Source organism: Heloderma suspectum, chromosome 13, assembly GCF_057233095.1.
Source record: "Heloderma suspectum isolate Gila_16-S chromosome 13, 16-S_ref, whole genome shotgun sequence".
Lineage (NCBI taxonomy): Eukaryota > Metazoa > Chordata > Lepidosauria > Squamata > Helodermatidae > Heloderma > Heloderma suspectum.
In genome coordinates this window covers 4,405,482-4,427,119 of record NC_139470.1, presented here as the reverse complement: position 1 = coordinate 4,427,119, position 21,638 = coordinate 4,405,482, and the positions used below count along the sequence as shown (strand labels likewise).

General features: G+C 45.6%; 2 protein-coding genes across 10 annotated transcripts in view; one reads left to right on the top strand and one right to left on the bottom strand.

Moving 5' to 3' along the window:
- The window catches only part of CUX2 (cut like homeobox 2), a 231,389-nt gene that overhangs the window by 156,427 nt on the left and 53,324 nt on the right, over positions 1-21,638 (top strand). Inside the window, exon 4 of the mRNA XM_084820226.1 lies at positions 4,675-4,753. Coding sequence (XP_084676352.1) covers positions 4,675-4,753 — 79 coding nt within the window. The remainder of the gene's footprint in view (positions 1-4,674; positions 4,754-21,638) is intronic.
- LOC146335957 (uncharacterized) overlaps positions 1-21,638 on the bottom strand; it is a 45,128-nt gene that overhangs the window by 22,295 nt on the left and 1,195 nt on the right. For 2 of the 9 annotated variants that reach the window (XM_084820227.1, XM_084820230.1), the window contains 2 exons: positions 8,969-21,213; positions 927-2,596 (listed from right to left, as the gene is read on the bottom strand). In XM_084820227.1, the coding sequence (XP_084676353.1) occupies positions 17,759-18,670 (912 nt within the window). In that variant the 5' untranslated portion in view covers positions 18,671-21,213 and the 3' untranslated portion in view covers positions 927-2,596; positions 8,969-17,758. Of the gene's footprint in view, positions 1-660; positions 765-926; positions 2,597-8,968; positions 21,214-21,638 lie in introns of those variants that run through there. The other 7 variants (XR_014785786.1, XR_014785788.1, XM_084820228.1 and 4 more) reach the window with 7 other exon arrangements.

Sequence of the window (21,638 nt, the reverse complement as noted above, 5' to 3'; positions counted from 1 at the left end):
GTGCAGCACAGGATTTTGATGAGGACGAGGCACAGGCTACTTTCTTGCAGGTAGGACAGTCAATACCTTATTCAGGGTTCTCCTTGTCAGAGGACACAGCCCTGCCATCAGCCTCTGGTTCAGAGGATGAGTCTCAAGCAGAACCCCCATCTCCCCAGCCTTGCAAAAGACTCAAGCCACAAAATCAGGCAAGGGCCCTTTAACAGTCCAGTCAGTTCCTCCAGGAGGGGCAGAGCTGACCACACAACAGGTCTTGTCAGCCTACATAAATCTTCAGTTTGCTTTTGCCCCCTGTTTGAGGCACCAGCCTCCTGTTGTCCTAGTAGGAGAGAGTTCCAGTGGGCAGGACCCACTTGGAGCTTTCCAAGGTCCTGGTTTCTTCCTGCCTTAATCTTGCTACCAGCTTCCCCTGTGAGCCTCAAGAGACCACAGAATGGGACAATAAGCTAGTGGTCACTGCCAACATCTTCTGGCCATGTATTCTGTAAAGTTGTGCAAAGAAGGCCCTTTTGTCTGTCCCAAATCTCCTGCCAATCTGTCATTCATTGGATGACCCCCCCCCCCCCCAATTCTGGTCTTAAGAGAGAGAGGTAGAAATGTGCCTTTGGGGAGGGTTTTTTCTAAAACTCTTTTAAATAAGCAGATAAATAAATTGCAGACCTGAGCCTTGACATCTAATGTGGTAAAGAATTTGTATTTTCCCGCATCCTCTCTGGGGCACCCTGGAGACTATTTCAATCCTGTGGTCGGGAGACATCTTTATTCTGTAAAATGAGGAAGCAGAGAAAGGAATGTTTGTGTTTTTTATATCCAGCACTCTCCCTAAAGATGACAGTTGCACTGGCTAGTTGAGAAGAAATGAGGTGTTGGCATCCATCTCCTTAGGACCATTCTCCCCACCCCCACCTAAACATTAAGACAAAAGGTAGTATTTGATTTTTTTATTTAAACCGCAGCATTAAATTATAATTTTCATTTACTCAAAGCGCATCAAAGATTTATGATGGCATGACATTATGGGAGCATTAAAGATTTTGCCCAAGGCAATGGGCACAGTTTTGAATACTGCAGTGGGCACAGACTGGCAAATGGGCTGAAGTTTGTACCTTCTCTCAATTTACATTGTGTTCAGGTGAGATTCAGGAAAGAAAAGTGAAGCTCTGGATACCAAACTATGGCCATCCGACTTTTTTCTGTCTTTGAACTTGACGTATCTTGAAATGGCTGGATTACTGTTGCAGAGGACTATAATCCAAACGGTGCAAAATTAATGCTAACTGGATATGCATAGATTCAGGACTAATGAAAAGAGGTCTTTTTCATACAACACTTAATTGATGGATGTAAGTTGCTCCCACAAGATGTGATAGCCACTGACTTAGCCTTAAGACTGGATGATAGAAATCCGTGGTGTAGGAGAGGTGTGTCACTAGCTATTAGTCAGGCTGGATAAATGGAAACTCCACTTACAAAGGGAGTTTGTAGGGCTAGGGCAACAGCAGAGGAGAAATTGGATAGGGAGTATCTCATAATGCTAGAACCCAGTGGGGTGATCCCATGAAGCTGAATGGTGGGAGATTCAGGACAGATAAAAGGAAGTGCTTCTTTACTCAGCAAATAGTTGAACTGTGGAATTCACTACTGGAAGATGTGGTGATGGTCACCAACTTGGATGGCTTTAAAAGGGGATTAGGCAAATTTATGGAGGAGAAGGCTATCAGTGTCTACTGGTCCTGATGACTGTATATCACCTCCAGTATTACAAAAATACAAGAAGCTGACTTACACTGAGTCAGACCCCTGGTCCATCCAGCCCAGTATTGTTGGCACTGATTGGCAGTGGTCCTCCGGAGTTTCAAGGAGGACTCGTTCCTAGGCCTGCCTGGAGATACTGGGGATTGAAGCTGGGACCTTCTGCATGCAAAGCAGGTGTTCTGTGATCAAAGAACCTTTGACATGTATTAACTCACCTGCTGAGAATCACTTTTGGCCATTTGCCAAGGCATCCTCACATGCCACAGAAAATGGTATGATGTGTTCTAGATTCTTGGGCATCCTTCCCCAGCCCGGTGCCTGGGTATCCGTGGCCATTGGCCATGATGTCTGGGGCTAATGGGAGCTGAAGTCCAAAATATCTGAAAGTCACCAGGTTGGGGAGGGCTGCTCTGGGTGAACGCACAGTCTATGTGGGCTCCCTGCCTCAGTTGAGAGCAGACATAAGTCACACCCAGCACTCCCCTTGATCTCAAGATTGTAGGGAAAGATGGGTAGTGATGGCCAAGCTGGCTTTCAGGAAAGCATCTCTTGTCTGCCAGAATGCCATTTGAAAAGCACTGCTGTAGGCTATGCCATTTTGACACCATGAAAGCACATAGAGAGGTGTTCTTGATGATGCTCTCAAGGGAGACATGCTCCTGTCCAAGCCCAGAGAGTGGAATTGATGCAGGTGCGCCATTCCGAATCTTGTCACGTTGTCATGCTGCTGCAGGAAGGGAGTTCCGCACAGTGATCAAAGGCTCAGATGGCCTCTTCTTGCCATGTCTGGTCAGCCTCAACATCGGCCTAGCAATTTGACTAAAGGGCAGCATATAGCTCTCTAAAAAAAATACAAAAATAGATAATAGTCAATAAATAATGGCAACTACGCTGAAAGCTGGCTGCATGACATTTGGAACAAGGTTTCTGTTCCTTTAAGAGCACACAGAGAACGCAGACATTCCACCGATTCACCTCAGCCAGGACCAGTGTTGCACTGATGACGAGGGAACAGAGAAACATAGGAATGTGCCTTATACTGAGTCAGGCTTTTGGACCATGTAACCCAGTATTGTTGACACTGACTGGCAGCGGCTCTCCAGAGTTTCAGGCAGGAGTTTTACCAGCCCTACTTGGAGATGCCAGGGAACGAACCTGGAAGCTTCTGCATCCAAAACATTTGCTCTACCACTGAGCCACGGCCCTTCCAAAGCGCACTGTGCACTTCCAGATTGCTAGCCTGCTGCACACCTGTCAAAGGGACAGAATTAAATATGGATGTCCGGAGGGGGTGGTGGCCATGTATCCCCCTTTACAGAGGACAGTCTTCTACTCAAAAGGCTGTCCAGTCCAAGTCTGATTTAAAGATAAAGAAACAGAAGAAGGGAGAGCAGAGCAGGGCCTTGAAGTTATCCATCCATCCACCGTCAAGAGTCAGACAGCAGACTGAGCAGGTGCCCAAGTCACCTGGTCACAGTCTTCCCCACTATGATGAACTGTATTGCATTTCTATTTAAAGCATTGCCATTATTTCCAAATGTGCATCTACACATGTAGATTAGGACATGCAGATTTTATGCAGATTGTGTCCTCTTTTGTCCTTTGTTTTTTGGTGATGCACAAGTGGCCACTCTAGTGTGGGGCAGCACAGGCAGAGAATATGGCTGTCCTACAGCTAACCCACACAACTATAACGTTAGCTCACTGATGGTATTCCAGTGCCACTGGTGGGATGCAGAGCTGAATATATGTGGTCTTGTACCCCCCCTCCCTTGCCTCCAGCGATCAGAGAAAGGTTGACTAGGAGGTTGGTCTGCATGTCTGACACCTAATTAGAGGAGATTAATTATTTCCTGGGTCTTCCTGCCAGTTTGAATGGCAGTTTAGGGGAAAGATTTGAAGTGCAGTACACACTTGGAGTGAGATTTTGCTAACCACATGAAGTACTAGTTCCCCTCTACTCAGCACTGGTTAGGCCCCATCTGGAGTACTGTGTCCAGTTCTGAGCACCACATTTTAAGAAGGATGCAGACAAACTGGAGAGCGTTCAGAGGAGGGCAATGAAGATGATGAGGGGTCTGGAAACAAAGCCCTATGAAGAGAGACGGAAAGAACTGGGCATGTTTAACCCTGAGAAGAGAAGACTGAGGGGAGATATGAGTACTTTCAAGTACTTGAAAGGTTGTCACAGAGAGGAAGGCCAGGATCTCCTCTCAGTCATCCTAGAGTGCAGGACACGGAATAATGGGCTCAAGTGACAGGAAGCCAGATTCCAGCTGAACATCAGGAGAAACGTCCTGACTGTTAGAGCAATACGACAATGGAACCAATTCCCTAGGGAGGTAGTGGGCTTTCCCACACTGGAGGCATTCGAGATGAAGCTAGACAGCCATCTGTCTTGGATGCTTTGACTTGGATTCCTGCATTGAGCAGGGAGTTGGACTCAGCAGTCTTGTAGGCCCCTTCCAACCCTACTATTCTATGATCTGTGTTTCTATGAGGCAGAAATGGTTCTCTTCCTGTCCTCAGGCCTTCTTTTCTCTTCTCAGCAACCCTGTGAGGTAGGCTAGGCTGATAGATGGTGTCTGGATAAGGTCACTGGACAGAGATTTAAACCCGGGACTCCATGATCCTTCTCTGATGCTCACCAGTACACCAAACCGCAGACTGAGGCAGCAGATTATTATTGATTTTTTCCCAACTTTGGGAGGGTGTCCCATTCTTATTTTCTGCCTCAGGCATCCAAATGTCTTGGGCCATCTCTGGTAAACACGCACAGAGGAATTTTGCGTAATTTTCCTCACGTATTCCAAATCTGTGATGTCTTAACTGAGCGCATAGCTTCATACAAGAAGATAGTATCTTTTCCTTGATTGCTTCTGTATTGTTGTTTTCTTTTGTTTTTTATGTTCCCCTCAGGTGGTTGCTCTTAGTAAAAGAAGCAAGGAAGCAGAGGCGGCGTTCCTGAGTGTTTACAAGCAATTAATCAAAGCGCCAGGTATGGAGGGCCTTGGCTTCGTTCGTGGAATTGCTTAAAAAGCGCGAAATTATTGTTCTGAGTGTCTGGTAGTGGTTATCTAGAAGCCTTTGCTCACAGACTTTCCTAAGAGAAAGATGCCTGCTAAGAATGGGCTACTTGGGCCTCTTTTTATATAGTGACATTGTGGATTGGGGATCTATATTTTGGAACTCTTCATATAACAACCCCATAGTTTGGGTATTGCTGTCCTCTCAGGAAATGATGTCAGAATGGGCTTTTGCCCTGTAAAGACACTCTCACCTTCTATTTTGGTGTTACACAGAGGCTGTTAACTGAGAATGTTCCAAATTTCTCAATTTCCTCCTTTTCCCAACTCACCCTATATCTGTGGATGAAAGGAGGGTGTGTATACTCAGTCACTTTGCTCTTGCAATGGATTCTAAAATTTGGTGCAGCATACCATTTGGGCATCTCAATTTTAATTTTATTTATTATTAAAGCATGTTACTAGTCCTTATGACATTGAATATGTGCTTGAAATAGTGTTCGTAATGGCTAGTGACATCTCAGAAGCTTCAGGGAGAGCTGAGCAGGAGTTCCAGGACTCACTTGCCTCATGGGGCTCCAGAGCTTTGCATAGCTTCATGCCCCCTGTTACATAATAAATTATACAAATACACCAATACTTAATATTCATGATAAATGTGAAGTTAGGAGGAGTTCCTAATTCATCCAGCCCAATATTGTGTACTTTGAATGGCAGTAGCCTTCCTCAACCTGATGCCCTCCAATGGCCATGCTGTTTGGGGATGGTGGGAGTTGTAGTCTAACATATCTGGAAGGCACCAGGTTGGGGAATTCTGCTTTCCAGAGTCTCAGGTGGAGATCTTTGCCAGCTTTGCTACTGGGAGATGCTAGGGATTGAACCTGGGAGACAAAGTATGTGTCCAACCACTAACATTTAGGCCCACCTTCCATAATTAGGGTTTTCCTTGATTAAAGAAATCTTTGTTGATTACGCAAATTACTTTTACTTCATTAATCTATTAATAAATTAAATCAGTTAATTGTTCAGCTAAACCCTTTTATACAAGTAAGACAATAGTTTTGAAGGAAAGGGCACACTTTATTTATGTCTCAGCAGGCACCATTTTAGAAGAGGCATTCCAACTTACCTTGTACATGACATGGAGAATACTTCTTCTAAGATGGCATGTGTTATCTTCTGCTTCTATAAAAACTATATTAAAAATAATTATGCTTTAGAAAAGTGGGGATCTCCAGTTAATTGGGGATCCCTCTTTAGTCAATTAAAGTTTGCAGACCTATTGATAGGATTTGGCTTTTCCTGCTACAGAAATTTGGATTACTTTTGATCAATTGATTTGAGCGCAGAGCATACGTGAATGCACCAGCATGATTTGCTCCATCGTGTTGGCTGCACCTATCGACTCCCCATGGTGCAGGAAGTGAGCTGGCATCCCCCATGTTCCTTTTTTAAGTACTAGCGCAAAGGCAAGTGGAAACATCTTTTGCTATCGCAGTATTTCAGTGCCTGAGCCAAATCTGTCTTGACAATAAAAAAGGAATATATTTGCTCGTGCCTTGTAATAACGCTGCAGTGATCCGTGCTTGTCTCTTTGACGGCGAGTTAACTGAACTCCCTTCACAGCAAAGGGGCAGACAATGGAATTTAGATTTGATAGGTTTGGGGGTGGGTTCGGAAGCATTACAGTGCATATGGCCATACTTCTCAGGTATTCCTCACTGCAAGTAGCATTTGTGTGTGTTTGGCTAAAGGATTTTAGAGATATAAACAGGGTGGTGTGTATTCAACTCTCTTCCCTGCAACTTGCAAGCCCAGAGTCTGGAATTCTAAATCCAGGGGGAAAACAACTTACTAGTCCTCATGGCTGCGAAGATAAACTTGCAAACAGGTGAGCTATGCTTGATTAAACCTCAGAAGCCAGAGAGGGGGCTACGCAGAGCTTCCATTGTTTGGAAGTGGGGGTGGAGCTTTGGGTCTTTGTGTTGATCAAAATGTTTCTCATCAATTAATGCAACTGATTTAATCGACTTAAATATTGCAGCGCCACTTATTTGTATATATAAATTCATTCCAGTTGGTTTGTTTGGATTTTTTGTTCCCAGTCAGGGCCTGACAGTCCTTGTATTCCTTAGGATAACAGGAAGAGACCCTTAGATTTGACCAGAAAACAAACTCCTTAAGAGAGATTTCAGACTCTTTTCACAAGCCATTCTGATATGCTGGAAATATTTGGGGATTTCTAACAGCGAGCATAAACTACTTTTGCAGGAACTCAGAAATACTCAAAACTGCACATATGGAGAAGTTAACAGAAATGGTTCAAAGAAAAAATAGCCCCAATTCGTTACCTCTGTTGATGCAAAAGTGGCAATGCTGTTTTAGTTATTATCAGAATACCAATTTAGAAAGACTGGATTTGTCAGTGATGTTGTGAATCGTTTTTGTTCAGCTGTCTTGATTCTCTTGACTTTTGTGTGGGTGTCAAGGTGGAAACTGAGCCGATAGAACCCCAGAGCAGTTCTTTTTCTGAGGAGGATCAGCAATCCGTGGGAGAGGAGCCAGCTCATCCCTCACAGGCACAGCAGCTGGCAGAGATTCCTCCTGCCAGCATTCCTGAGATAGATAGTGATCCTAGCAGTGAGAAAGTGCAGGAGGGGGGCTTGCTGGACACTCGACGCAGACGCAGGGAGCGATGAGTGATGGAGGGGGCGGAAAGGCGGCGTAGTGCCTGTTTGGCACACAAGCAATGGCCGCGTCCCGTGGACCCAAGGGAAAGATGGAGGATCTCTCCCTAGCCCATAAGTTCAGGGTCTTCAAGTGACTCTCCTTCAAATGGGGATCAACTGCCTACTCGGAGCATAGGCTACTCTGCTGTTCCTTGCTTAGTTGCTGGTGATTAGCATCTGAAAGAGTCATTAGGTTGTAAAAGGATTAAAGCCTTGAAAAGAATCCTTTCGTCTGTGTCTTGAGTTGGCTACTGGAGTCTACTGAAAGAGGCCGCTAGGGCGCTCCTGACAGTGGGGGTGGGGTGTGAGGTTGTTGATTCTTGTATTGATTCTTGTATTCTGTCCCCGCTCCCTCTTTATTCAATTGTTTGTATGTTTCTCTGTTGTTGTTATTATTAAATAAAAATGTAGCTTTTAAAAGGAGGAGGATTATGTACGCTGCCTTGGGTTCCTTGGAGGGAAAAAGGCAGAATAGGAGATAGATAGATAGATAGATAGATAGATAGATAGATAGATAGATAGATAGGGTGAGATTTCAAAGGAGCAATAGCCTAATCATTAGGAGCCAAGAGAATTAGAAGACCAGAATTAGAGGCAGCAGAGAGCATGCTTAAGGAGTTTGGAGGTGAAAGGGAAGAGAGAACACCAGGGGATCCAAGACTTAAGAAACTGCCTTAGACTGAGTCAGATCCTTGGTTCATCAAGCCTAGTATTGTCAACACTGACTGGCAGCAGTGGCTCTCCAGGGTTTCAGGTAGGGATCTTTCCCAGCCCTACATGGAGATGCTGAGAATCAAACCTGGGTCCTTCTGCATGCAAAGCAACAGCTCTCCCCTACCTCAACCAGGTGCCTGAGGTTGGTTTCTAGCCCAGTAAACAAACATTCATGTTTGGAGCCTGGAGCCCCTTTAAGAACAGACAGGAGTTGGTGTACGTAGCATTGGCTCCTGCAATTGGCTGGCAGTGTGACACCTCTAGGTTGGCCAGTCCGTGTATAAATATATGGAGCCTGGCAATTTCTTCTTCCTTGATCAGTGTAACAGCCTTTGCTACACCTTGGCTTCCTCTCCGGCTGCAAGGACACGCTCTGCCCCAGGAGGGGAGAATGCATGCTGCGGAACTGTTTCTGGAATCGACCATCCACAGTCACAACCAGGAAAGCTCTTTGACTGCCTCCTTGTACCAGGACCAATCCTGTCTCGTTGAGGTGCCGCCATGCTGACTCTGCAGAGCTCCTAACTATTGGAGACCTCTGAGAGAGCTTCTGCAGGGATGTTAATCCATTTTCCTTTCATTTAGGAATGACAAAATGTGTTTAATGGTTTCTTGAGGGAATTCAACCAAGCTGAGCATATCTTTCTTCCCCACCCTCCAATACTCATTAAATTTCATCCTGTAAGATGAGACCCAGAGGATCATATGCTGTACTTTACACACAAACACACACCCTCCACTTACCCTGTCCCAATTCTCAAATGTGTCCTGTGCTCAGTTCTTCCTTCCCCCAGAATGAAACTTCCTTGCAGGTACGACACCTATAAATATATGTATATTTGTTGACAAGCACACTCTTTATAGAAAAGTTCAGAAGCAAGGAGTGAGTTCCTGATTCAACAGTTTTAAGAGTTTCTTCTTCTATTTGAATGGCTTCTGTCAATGCAAACCTCAAGTGGAGAAAAGCGGAGAGAAAGTGTGATTGCTCAGCAAGTATTTTGATAAAGTGAGCCTGGGCTTGTGTGTCTGTAATTACGGGAAGAAAAAAAAATTGTAAATCTTTCTGATATTGTTCACACAGATGTGGCAGGGAGAAGCGGGACATGCATGCGTCTCTGTCGTGGGCCTGGAAGGGGGTGGTGGTGGAGGAAAGCAGTAAAATCATGTTAAAAGCATAATTAATGTCATTGTTGTCAAGAATGGTTTGATTTAAGCCTCCATTTTGACTTGCGCGGCAGTGACGGCTGATTTCTTCATTGTGTTTTAGGTGCAACAACAGCCCTCCCCCCCTCCAACATGGACGGAAAAAAACTAACTTGTTTAGTAAGGGTAGGGCTAGGAGTGTGTGGAAAGCATTAAAACATATGGTACTGGGTACAAGATTCAGCTTCCTAGGAGCCTCAAGTTGCTAGACCTCAAGGTGGTCATGATATGCTTGCAAATGTGTGTGGGAGTCACTTAATGAACAATCAGAAGCTTGGCAGCATGGTTGAATAATATTGCAATGAGTGAGAACTGTGGAATAATCACCTTAGATCAGGGGTGGGCAGAAGGTGGATCAGGATCTACTGGTAGATCTCTGGGTGATTTGCAGTAGATCTGCAGGGGTTTCCAACTCCCAATTGTCTGACAATAGCAACAACCAAAAAGCTTCCAACCCCCACCCCACACCAAAAATTTGGCTGCTGAAAAAGGATGCTTGGGTGAAAACCAGGAGTGGATTTATGTGTAAAAAGACTCGTGAACTTGGTGCAGACAGTGACTGAGTCTGCTTCTTAGCTCTGGCCCATGTGCTTCGGAAGGACCCAGATGACCTCTCTGGACCTGGGTGTCCTCTCTGAATTGCTCGGCATCACAAAACCTGATACTGCTTAGGGCCTGGGGTTGTTGGGCTGCACTTAACTGCAGATGGCGTGTAAAGACATTTGTTAGCATGAGGTGGCTATGCGATGTGACGGGTCCCTTGATGCAGGCTGGAGGTTGGAAGAGAGTGTGTGGGGTCCAGGTTGGTCTTGCTAACAGCTGCTTGCCAAGATCAGGCTTAGTTTCAACAACATCACAAAGCCCCTTCAAATGGGCTGCAGCCAAAGAGTTGATGGATGAGCAAAAGAGAAATGTGCGTCCTTTTGCGGAAGCATGTTGGTCTTCTAGAAACAGGCCAGCACCTGTCTGGTTAGTTTCAGGGTCACTTCGTCTTCATTTAGAAAATAGATGACAAAAGAGGGCATGAAGGAGGTTTGTAAAATGATGAACAGTGTGGAGAAAAGAAAGCTCTTGTCACTCTCTCTGCCACGCTTGGAGTAAAATTCAGAAAGCGGCCTTGGACAATTTGTCTGTCTAGACCAGTATGGTTTATTCTGACTGGTAGTGGCAATCCAGGGGCGCAGGCTGAGAGATTTATTTCCTGTCACCTGTGCCCTGATCAGAGCTGGCCCCAGGGGTATGCAGAGTTGGGCATCTGCCAATGCCCACACTCTAGCAGGGGGCCCAGAGCCAACCCCTGGAGCCCTCTGGACCTGCCGGTCCTCCTCCTTGCCGTGGCTGCCCTCTCTGAGCATGCAAGCAGGGACCAGAATGAGGGGATGGAGGAGCAGCCTTCACTTGCCCCTTGCTCTCTCACTGAGCGTTGGGCCTCACTGAGGGCTCTCCCGTAGGATGGTGGTATGAACTGGGCCCTGAGGGCAATGGCAGGTAATGGCAGTTTACGTAGTGTGGAGGAGGAAATGAAGCAAGCTCAGGGTGGGGCAAGCAGGAGAGAATTTTTGTGCAAAAGGGACTGTAAACTCAGGGTGCTCCCAGACAGAGAAGTGCCATAAGAGCCTCATGTGAAAGAATCCTCAGTTCTGATACAAAAACAAATTCCTGGGCTAAGCATGTGCTCTGACAGTGCCTGGAGCCCAAGAGCCCTTCCCACAAATACATCCAAGAGACCTCAACCCTCAAACATATGTATGAGCACCCCCAAAAAAGTACAAATTGCGCTGTTCCATTTTTTTTAAAGAAACCATGGTTTGAAGTCTCTTTCAGATGTATGTGAGAATGAACTACCAGACAGAGACCAACGCATGGGTCAACAGACCTTTGTGTCTGTCTATTCCTTTGAAGCATGTTGTCAGAAGACATTTTCCTCTTCATCCACCTGTCTTTAAAATAAATATTTTGTCTATTTGTTTTTCCTGGAAGCCATACAGAGTCAATACTTTATTACCCCAAAGGCTGAGCTGAACAGAAAGGGGAAAGGGTTCCCCACCCCTCCATTTCTGCTTGGTCCAAAACCTGTTTCCAGAATAAATTGTAGACTGCAAACAGTGTTCAACAATGTCCCCTAGTGGCTGGATTTCAGATCAATGATTTGTGTTTTAAACAACAATGTTGTTTTATTTCAAAGACTAATTTTGCTATGATTTTTTAGCCCAGTCTCTTGTGAGCTTTCCATCAACTGCAATCCAGTTAAATTAGTCATTAGTAGTCTTGGGGCTTCCCCAGTATGACTTTATGGTACTTGTTTGTTTATTTGTTTGTTCAGGTTTGCCACTATCAGCCCAACCAAGACAATGGCTCCCAAGGAGGGCAAAAAGGAATTAGGGCACATTCCGTTTACACATATGTCCCTCGTGAGACTGTACCATCTGTCATGGGACTGTGCCATCTCAGAATGAATACAAAGGAATCACTTATTTGAAATTACCCCTACAGGAAGCAGCTCTCCGTAAGCAGAAAGATACACCTGGGAAAAGTTCCATGCTAGCTTTCCACATGAGAGGAGGTTTTGACATTTCCTCCCCACACCCTTCAGCTCCTATTTGCATCGTGAAGTGGTTTCAGGCAGGTGACTTACCAGCTGTACCTGGAGATGCTGGGAATTGAATCAGGGACCTCATACATTAGAGGTGGGGAACCTGTGGCCCTCCAGATGGTGGACTACAACTCCCACAATCCCCGACTATTGGCTGTGCTGGCTGTGGCTGATGGGAGTTGGAGTCCAACAGCATCTAGTGGGCCACAGATTCTCCTCCCCTATTCTACCTGCAAAGTCTTTGCTCTGAACTTAAGTCTTTGAAGAGCCAGACCGACAGGGAGACCTCCCCCTCCTCTACAAAGCCAATGACGTATACCAGGGATGGGCAGAAAGGGGGTGGGCAGAAAGCAGATGGGGACTTACTAGTAGATCCAGTGGTGGTGGGTGATCTGCAGTAGGTTGGCAAGGATTTCTGACCCCCAGTTGTAGAATGACAGCAACAACAAAAGACTGCCCCCATCCTAAATTAGGCTGTTGAAATGACGAAAGCAGGGGCAAGGGAGCCAGGAGAGAATATACTGCTTACCATATTTTTTAAAAATATCTCTGGGAGGTTTACAAAGAAAATATATTAAAATACATTAAACCAAGTCCTCACACTACCATAACTAACAAACAAATTGTGCAGCACACTCACTCAGGGAAGGCCTGAGTAAAGAGGTGGTACTTTAATTGGCACTAAAGCATGCTGCAGTTGGTGCCTCCTAAATACCATGATATGAAAACAAATTCCTGAGCTGAACATGTTGTCAGAACTCCTTAATTCTGTGTATTTCTCCCACCCACACTCAGTCCATTACTATTTTGCATCTGGCTCCAGTTGATGGACATCAGGGTTCTAGTAAAAAACACACAAAGTAGATTGCACAAGTCTGAGGTCTGCCCACTCCTGACCTATAGGGGTATTTAATATTTCTTTAGTGCAACAGGGCCCGCAGCGTTGCCCCAAACCTAAGCATGGCCTTGCTGGACTCAACCAAAGGCACACTGTGTCTGCTTCTCTTCTTCCAAAAGCAGCTAGCCAGGTGCCTTTGAGAAACTCATGATCACAGGATGAAGGTGACCATCTGATATTCAGAGATATTCTTCCTCTGAGTATGGAGGTTCCATGAGCTACCATGGCTAACAGCCATGGATCGACTTCTCCTCCTCTATGAATTTATCTAATCCTCTTATAAAGTACCTGACCAGTGAACATCCTCTGGATTGTTTGTTTGTTTGTTTATTTAATGTATTCATTTAAAGCATTTTATCCCTCTCCTCAGCCAGAAAGGCTCCCAGAGGGGCTTACATGCAATCAGTAAAACAAGACAGTTCCTGTCTGCAGGCTTACAATCTAAAAAGACAGAGCACACAAGGAAAAGGGATGGGGAGGGAAGAGGAAGAAATGAAGTAGTCTTTCAGTAGAGCTGGTGGAATGACCCTGCTTCCTCTCTCATCTCCCTCTGTACAGGCCATTTGTTTTAAAGCATCTCCAGTGTACATCATCACAGACCCATGTCCCCTATGAAGTTAATATTTAAAGTCCTCGAAGCTAGTGTCCATCACCGCATCTCATTGCAATGAATTCCATCAGTTAATTCCGCATTCTGTGCTGAAGTGCTTCCTTTGAAGTACCTCTCTTTGTCAGTGCTGAATCCAACGTCAGTCAGATTCATTGGGTGACTCTGAGTTCAAGTTTTTCCAGGCGGGGGAGGGAAGAGAGAGAGATTCTCTGCATATCTCTCAGAACAGTATATATTTCTTTTAAAAACCCACCAACGTAGAGCATATGAAACTGTCTTATACGGAGTCAGACCACTGGCAGCAACTTACCCAGTATTGTCTGCCACCAGGCAGGGGTTCTGCAAGGACAGAGGCTACTAGTCATGATGGCTGCCTCCATGTTCAGGGGTAATGTGCCATGTATACAAATTGCTCGGGACAAACAAAGAAAGGCCATCTCCTTCAAGTCTGGCTTGTGGGTTTCTCGGAGGCCTCTGGTTGTTCACAAAGGGAAACAGGATGCTGGATCAGATGACCCTTGGGTCTGATCCTGCACAGCTTTTCTTAACAGTCTTATCTCCCCATCTGGGATCATTTGGGCCTGGAGATGCCAGAGATTGAACCCATGACCTTTTGCCTGTAACACCTTTGCCCTGCCACTGGCTGCTTCCAGACCGAGCCCTCCTAGCGCTACCAGTCGAAAGGCGCTGCGCAGCTATTGTGGAAAGAAAAAAGATGGAAGAAGCACTAGGTAAACCTAGGAGGGTTACAACTGGAAGGGGACATCGCCTGGACTGCCTGTAAAATACTGTGACTGAAGCAGGGCCATTCCACAAGAAAAGCCCTGTTGGGAAGCACCCGCAGGGCTCAAGCCCCACTAGCAACATGCAAGAAATGTATAGGCGAAGTCTTGCAGGTCCACCTAGCCAGCGTGTGGAGGCTGCGGATTCGCCTTGGCCAGCGCAATCTCATCAGCTCACACCCTGAAGCATGAGGTTTAATTACCCATATCGTTATCTTAGCTTGCATAGCTGCAAATGTTATTAACGGCTGTGAAGTTATCCAGTCCTTTATTCCACCCGCACCCCCCTTCGAACCCAGCTACGCTCAGCGTCTCCCACTGATGATCCACCACAGCTGGGAGCCCTACAGGTGGATCATAAGCTGGGCAAAAGACACAGCTGCCCTTTTTATTGGCTCTGAATTTATTGCCTTCCAGTTTCCTGGAGTTTCTTTTAGCTGCTAATGTGTGGCAAGCTACAAGGGGAAATCCCACTTCTGTAGCTTTTTTGGGTTGAGGTAGAAAACATTAGCTGTGTCTTTGCTAGCTCACCTTTTTACGAAGGACAAAAACATTTATTAGCAGCCAAAGTTACATGCAGGGTTAAAGCCTGGGGCCTCTTTCTACTGATGTGTATGTGTGGTGCTGGAGAGAGTTCCAAGCACGTTGCATACATGGCCTCAGTAACCCGCATAATAGCCAACAATCCTTTAAGGTAGGTCAATAATATTATCTTCTGCAATAATATTGTAGATTGCAAGGAAGGTGTAAAAGATCACCATTTGCTTAAGGCTGCTCATTGAGTTTGTGGCCAAAGTGGGTTTATTGATCTAGTTTATATAGTTATTTAGGGCACAATCCTGTCCAGATAGGCAGCCGCCTCGGAACTCAGAGGCCACCGCCTATCCGAAGCAAGGCAGGAGAAGCACGGAGGGGATTGTTCCCTCCACGCTTCTCCTGCCCTGCATTTTTGGCTAGATAGCCGATTGCGGCTGTCTAGGTGTGGGAGAATGGAGCCAGGGAGGAGGCTGCTGGATGTGTCGTACAGGCATTTCCGCCCTCCCCGCCCTGGAACACCCCGAGCCACGCCCCTTTTCGGCCACTCTGCACTCCTCCGCCGTCTAGTGGCCATAGGATTGCTCCCTCCATTATTTATTTAAATGGAAAAATCACCTTTCATCCACTAAGGATCCCAGGATGGTGTACACAACATTTTTTAAAAATCCAATATAAAAACTATACTATCACAAATTAAAAGCAAAAAAAGGCAACCATAACCAGCAAACCAAACAAAAAACAATTACCTTTGTAAAAATTACATTTAATTTAAAATGTTAACGTTCTAAAATGTTAAAATACCTGGGCAAAAAAGGAATGCCTTAATTGGATACTGAAAAGAAAACAAAGTCGGCACCAATCCTATCTTCTTTGGGAGGGCGTTTCAAAGTAGTTCATCTTTATTGTATGCATAATGATGCATACAATAAAGGGGAGAGGCCATCGCTCAGTGTAACAAAACCCCTGCTTTGCATGCAGAAAGCCCCCGGTTTGATTTCTGGCATCTCCAGGTAGGGCTGGAAAAAAAACCCTGCCTGAGATCCTGCAGAGCCGCTCTCTGTCCATGTTAATACTGGGCTAGATGGACCAGTTGTCTGACTCAATATAAGGTATCTTCCTATGTTCCTTTTCAGTACATTTATTGCTGAAAAGGGCAACTAAAATGGTCATGGGGCTGGAGCAACTCCCATATGAGGGAAGGTTACAACAGCTGGGATTGTTAAGCTTGGAAAAAAGGTGAGTAAGGGGAGACATGATACAGGTGTACAAAATTATGCATGGTGTGGAGAATGTGGATAGGGAGTCATACTAGAACCCGGGGTCATCTTATGAAGCTGATTGGTGACAGATTCAGGACAGATAAAAAGAAGGCTTTCTTCACACAGCACATAGTTAAACTATGGAATTTGCTGCCACATGACATAGTGAAGGCTACCAATTTGGATGGCTTTAAAAGGATGTTAGACAAATTCCTGGAGGAGAAGGCTGTCAACGGCTACTAGTCCTGATGGCTCTATGCTACCTCCAGTATCAGAGGCAGCATGCCTAAGTACACCAGTTGCTGGGGAACATGAGTGGGAGGGTGCTGTTACACTCATGTCCTGCTTGTGGGTTTCCTGCAGGCAGCTGGTTGGCCACTGCGTGAACAGAATGCTGGACATGATGTACCCATGGTCTGATCCAGCGTGGCTCATCTCATGTTCTTACGTTCTTAGTTTGACTATGTTTGTTGATTTTTTTGCAAGTTATTTTACTACGTTTTGTGAGCCACTGTCATAGCCCAACAGGTTAGTTGGCAGGGTGTTACATTTATAATTAGAAAGAATAAGGACAGAAGTGAGATTTGCAGACACCTCACTGCACCAGCCTACAAAAACTAAGGACAATCTAGATCATAGAATCACCGGGGGGGCTTGGAGGCCATCTACTCCAACCCGCTGCTCAATGCAGAAAACCCAGAGCTAGAGCATCACCAATAGATGACTGTCCAGCCTCTGCTCGAAGGCCTCTGTGGCTGGCTCAGAATGAACACTGAGTGGCCAGTGGAACAGGACAAAGTGGAAAAGGCCAGTAGCTCTGCACTAGTTTGTGCAGTCTTTCACTTTTGTATTAAAATGGGATGGGATGTGTCGGAGGAAAATATATTACCTTTGTAATGCTTGCCAGTTTCCCCAAGGAACTGGACTTGATTCTTGCAGTCTACGTTTTTGAGATTTCCTAGGATTTTCTGTCCAAAACAGACACAGACACACAGAGACAGAGACACACACTCAGACAGATACACAGACATACAGAGCCGGGGAGACACACACACACGCACACACAGACCCATGCTTTCTTAAAATGAAATTAGTGTTTTTTAGGTGAATTGTTTTATTTGCTCCTGGCTATTTAAGCTGCTACAAGGGCCCATATGATGGGATTGTGGGCTATATGTTTAAATACAGTATATGCATAATTTCCCATCATGCACTGCCCCTTTCCACGAAGTTCTCCTGACCCGATTTGCTGGTTTTGCACCCTCAAAACTATTTTCCCCATCATCTCCATGGCACTGGAGGGCTGTTGGCGCACTGTCCCTAGCAAACTAGTTGGCATCCTCTGGTCCGCCTAGGCTATGAATCTCAACACCTGGTAATCATGTTATTGAGTTAATTGTGTTTTCTGATTGCAGAGTTGTGCTAGCATTCATTCATTCATTCATTCATTTCTATACCGCCCAATAGCCGAAGCTCTCTGGGCGGTTCACAAAAATTAAAACCAAGGAGCACACAATAAAACAATATAAAATGTATAAAACATTAAAACCACAGTATAACAATATAACCAGACTAAAACCAGAATAAAACCTAGCAGCAGTGCAGTAATTTAAAATACAGATTTAAAACAGCAAAGCTAAAAGTCTAGAAAGCTAAAATGCCTGGGAAAATAAAAAGGTCTTCACCTGGCGCCGAAAGGAATACAATGTAGGTGACAGGCGAACCTCGCTAGGGAGCTCATTCCACAGCCAGGGAGCCACAGCAGAAAAAGCCCTCCTCCTAGTAGCCACCCGCCTCACTTCCTTTGGCAGGGGCTCACGGAGACGGGCCGCTGAGGATAATCTTAAGGTCCGGGCAGGCACATATGGGAGGAGGCGATCCTTCAGGTAACCTGGCCCCAAGCCGTTAAGGGCTTTGAATGTTAACACCAGCACTTTGAATCGGGCCCGGAAATGGACTGGCAGCCAGTGCAGCTGGAAAAGTACTGGTGTAATATGAGCTCGCAGGCCAGTCCCTGTTAACAATCTTGCTGCCCTATTTTGGACCATCTGAAGTTTCCGGACCGTTTTCAAAGGCAGCCCCATGTATAACGCATTGCAGTAATCCAGACGAGAAGTTATCAGAGCATGGATAACTGTAGCTAGGCTATCTCTGTCCAGATAAGGGCGTAGTTGGTATACCAGCCTAAGCTGATAAAAAGTGCTCCGTGCCACTGAGTTCACCTGTGCCTCAAGTGACAGTTCTGGATCCAAGAGCACCCCCAAACTACGAACCTGATCCTTTAGGGGGAGCGCAACCCCCTCCAAAACAGGTTGAATATCACCTAGCCGGGCAGACGAACCACCCACTAACAGTACCTCCGTCTTGTCTGGATTGAGTTTCAGTTTATTAGCCCTCATCCAGTCCATTACCGTGCCCAGGCACTGGTTCAGAACAGCCACTGCCTCACCTGATTTTGATGAGAAAGAGAGGTAGAGCTGGGTGTCATCCGCATATTGATGGCACCTCAGCCCACACCTCCAGATAACCTCCCCCAGCGGTTTCATGTAGATGTTAAACAGCATGGGGGATAAAATAGAGCCCTGTGGAACCCCATGGCACAATTGCCATGGCACAGAGCAATAATCCCCCAGCACCACCTTCTGGAATCGGCCATCCCAGTAGGAGCGGAACCACTGTAGTGCAGTGCCTCCAACTCCCAACCCAGACAACCTATCCAGAATGATACCATGGTTGATGGTATCGAAAGCCGCTGAGAGGTCCAGGAGAATCAACTGGGTCACACTCCCCCTGTCCCTCTCCCGGCAGAGGTCATCCCACAGGCCAACCAAGGCAGTTTCCGTTCCAAAACCTCCAAAGCATGTGTGGAGGGGACGTTGATGGTCCTGATGGTGTGGCTGGAATCCTGCATAGTATTTTGATCCTGTCACTAACAGGTTGCCGACTTCTTCTTCTGGCAGAGCTGTGTTTTTACCAGAGGAATGACAGGTAGAAAATCCCCCAAACTGGATGCTTTACACATTTTCCTGGCTTGACTGTCATTCCTATTTTCCACTTAGAGCAACCAATCTTTCTATTTGCTTTTTTGGCTCCTGCACCCTTAACAACTACATGACAGGCAGAAATTCAGCTGATGGTGCTTGATGGCGCTGCAGTGAAGCTTTGCTTGCTGAACGCCTGCCTGTCACACAGCTGAGGGAGCTTTTTATGGGGAACAGGTTGGGCTTTTAAAACCCTTAAGGCATAACCTTTCATGGCATATCAGTTTGGGGTTCCCCTCTCAGTTCTCATGCTTCGCCCTCCCCACTGAGTAGGAGTGTGTTCATTTGATCAGGACATTTCCTGGGCCTTGATGCTGAGGGTGGAGACTTTATCCAGGCCTAAAATGGGAGGCAGAAATTTTGCACAGGGCAAGTGGCCCATTCTGATAAGGGTGGTAGCATCAGGAAGAGGCTCCTCTGTGGGCCACAGAAGAGGTGGAAGGGTACAGATAAGATATCTGGCCTGCGATATCTACATATCAACTTTTCTTCACAGAACCCACCATGTGTGTATGTGTGTGTGACCCATGTTAGGTGTTGAACAAAAGCTTGCATTTTCAGTCCACCTTCATTTTGTCCTGGTTTGCATGTAATAGTGGCAAATCGTGGTTTAATTAACCCACCATTAATTAAGTAGGGTTGCGTGCTGCTGCTATTTTGAATATGCAGCCTCCAGTCGGCCCAATGAGAGGATATTCTGCGATGTTTGAATCTGTACACTATGGGTTAATTGTGGGTTAAACAATCCACAGTTAACCTGAGATTAGTTCTTATGTTAACTGTGGGTTATTTTAACCCATAGTGTCCGGATTCACACATCATGGAGTGACTGCTGATCGGAGGATGCATATTCAAAATAGTGCCGGCACATGCCACAGCAGATTATGAGTTTATTAATTAACCCACCATTTGCCACCATTATGTGGCAACCGGGACTTTGTGTTAGTGATTCAATCTGAGTGACTCCATCAAGGGTTCAATATGAGCACTGATGTCCAAACTCTGGGACTGGAGTGGGCAACAGATGGCCCCACATGGCTTTCAGCATGGCCCCTGCCACCCCTGCTGCTGCTCCCACATTGCTGAAATTCATTGGTGCAGAAACAAAAAAATGGTGATATGCTGATGAAATTCAGTGGCAAATGTTTACAGAGACTCAAATGTGCCAAAATTAGCTTGTTTTCAAGCTAAAAGTGGCACTTTTGAGTCTCTGTAGCCATTTGTCAATGAATTTCGGCAGCAAACCACCAATTTGCCACTGCAAACAGCGCATGGCAGGAGTGTGGCCCTGGGGCAGAGGGAATTGGCCCACAGACCATCCAGAGTAGCGCACCCCTGCTCTAGAACAAATACATAATTTACCCACTGAGTGAAGCTAAAACTACACCTTACCCCAAAAATATGCTGATGGAGAAAAATGGCATCCCGGTGCCATATTCTTTCCCACTGTATCCTGTGGTAAAATTTGCCTCATATCCAGATGCCATCACATTCTGTGTTTTCTTGCCTCCAGCAGACCATGTTGTGGAAGAACAGAGCAGACGGAGCTGCCATTTTTAGTGGTAGCCTCGCTGTGCCCCCAAATGGTGGTAGGGTGGCCAAGTGTCCTATTTTTACAGAGGACTGGCCTGTATTTGAAGGTGTCCCTCATTTGAAAGACTGCCCTGTCCAATTCCAGTTTATCCTACAGACAGAGAACCATAAGAACTGATGCCTATCAACATTCCGCACTATGGTGAGATGTACTGAATTTCTAGTTATTATAATAATTCTTTCTGAATTTGCATATATACATATAAATTAGCATCGGGAAATTTTATGCAAACCTGTGTCTTCTTGTGTCCTCTTTCTTGATGATGTCTAAATGGTGGTTAGGAGGAGGTCCTTTTTTGGGAAAACCAATTGCCATTGGAGTTCGGCCATTTTTTCAGAAGCTTGCTGCCCCTCAGACAATTAGGCGTTCCGTGGCAGATGATTCCTCGAATAGCAACATTGACGAGGATAGTGCAGGATGAGTCCCTTTGATTTCCCCGTGCCTGTAATTATTCTAATATGGGTACCGTTGCCTTTGGAAGAATAATTGAGGATTAATTTTATTCTTGGTTCATCTGCCATTTTAACAAGAAAGGCTTGCTTCATCCAGTCACTCCCATGTTTACCCAGTTTTTGACCCTAGAAATTTTGGTTCTCTTTTCTCCCCACCCCTCAAAAAATGGGGAAGGGTGGGGAAGAAAGAGAAAGAAGAGAAACATGAGCCTTGTACAATAGGAGCCATTTTCTTGAACTTATTAAAAAAGATCCAGACTTGTAAATTAATTTGTTCATGTTGTACAATGGCAGTGCAGATGGACTCATTAGCATGCACACAACAAATAATTATAGATGAATTTTTTAGCTGGCCTTCCTAATGGGCTTGCTGGGTTAATTATGTCAATGTATAATTACATTGGCCCTGGGAGGCATAATGGTGCACCCCTGCTGAGCAGACGCT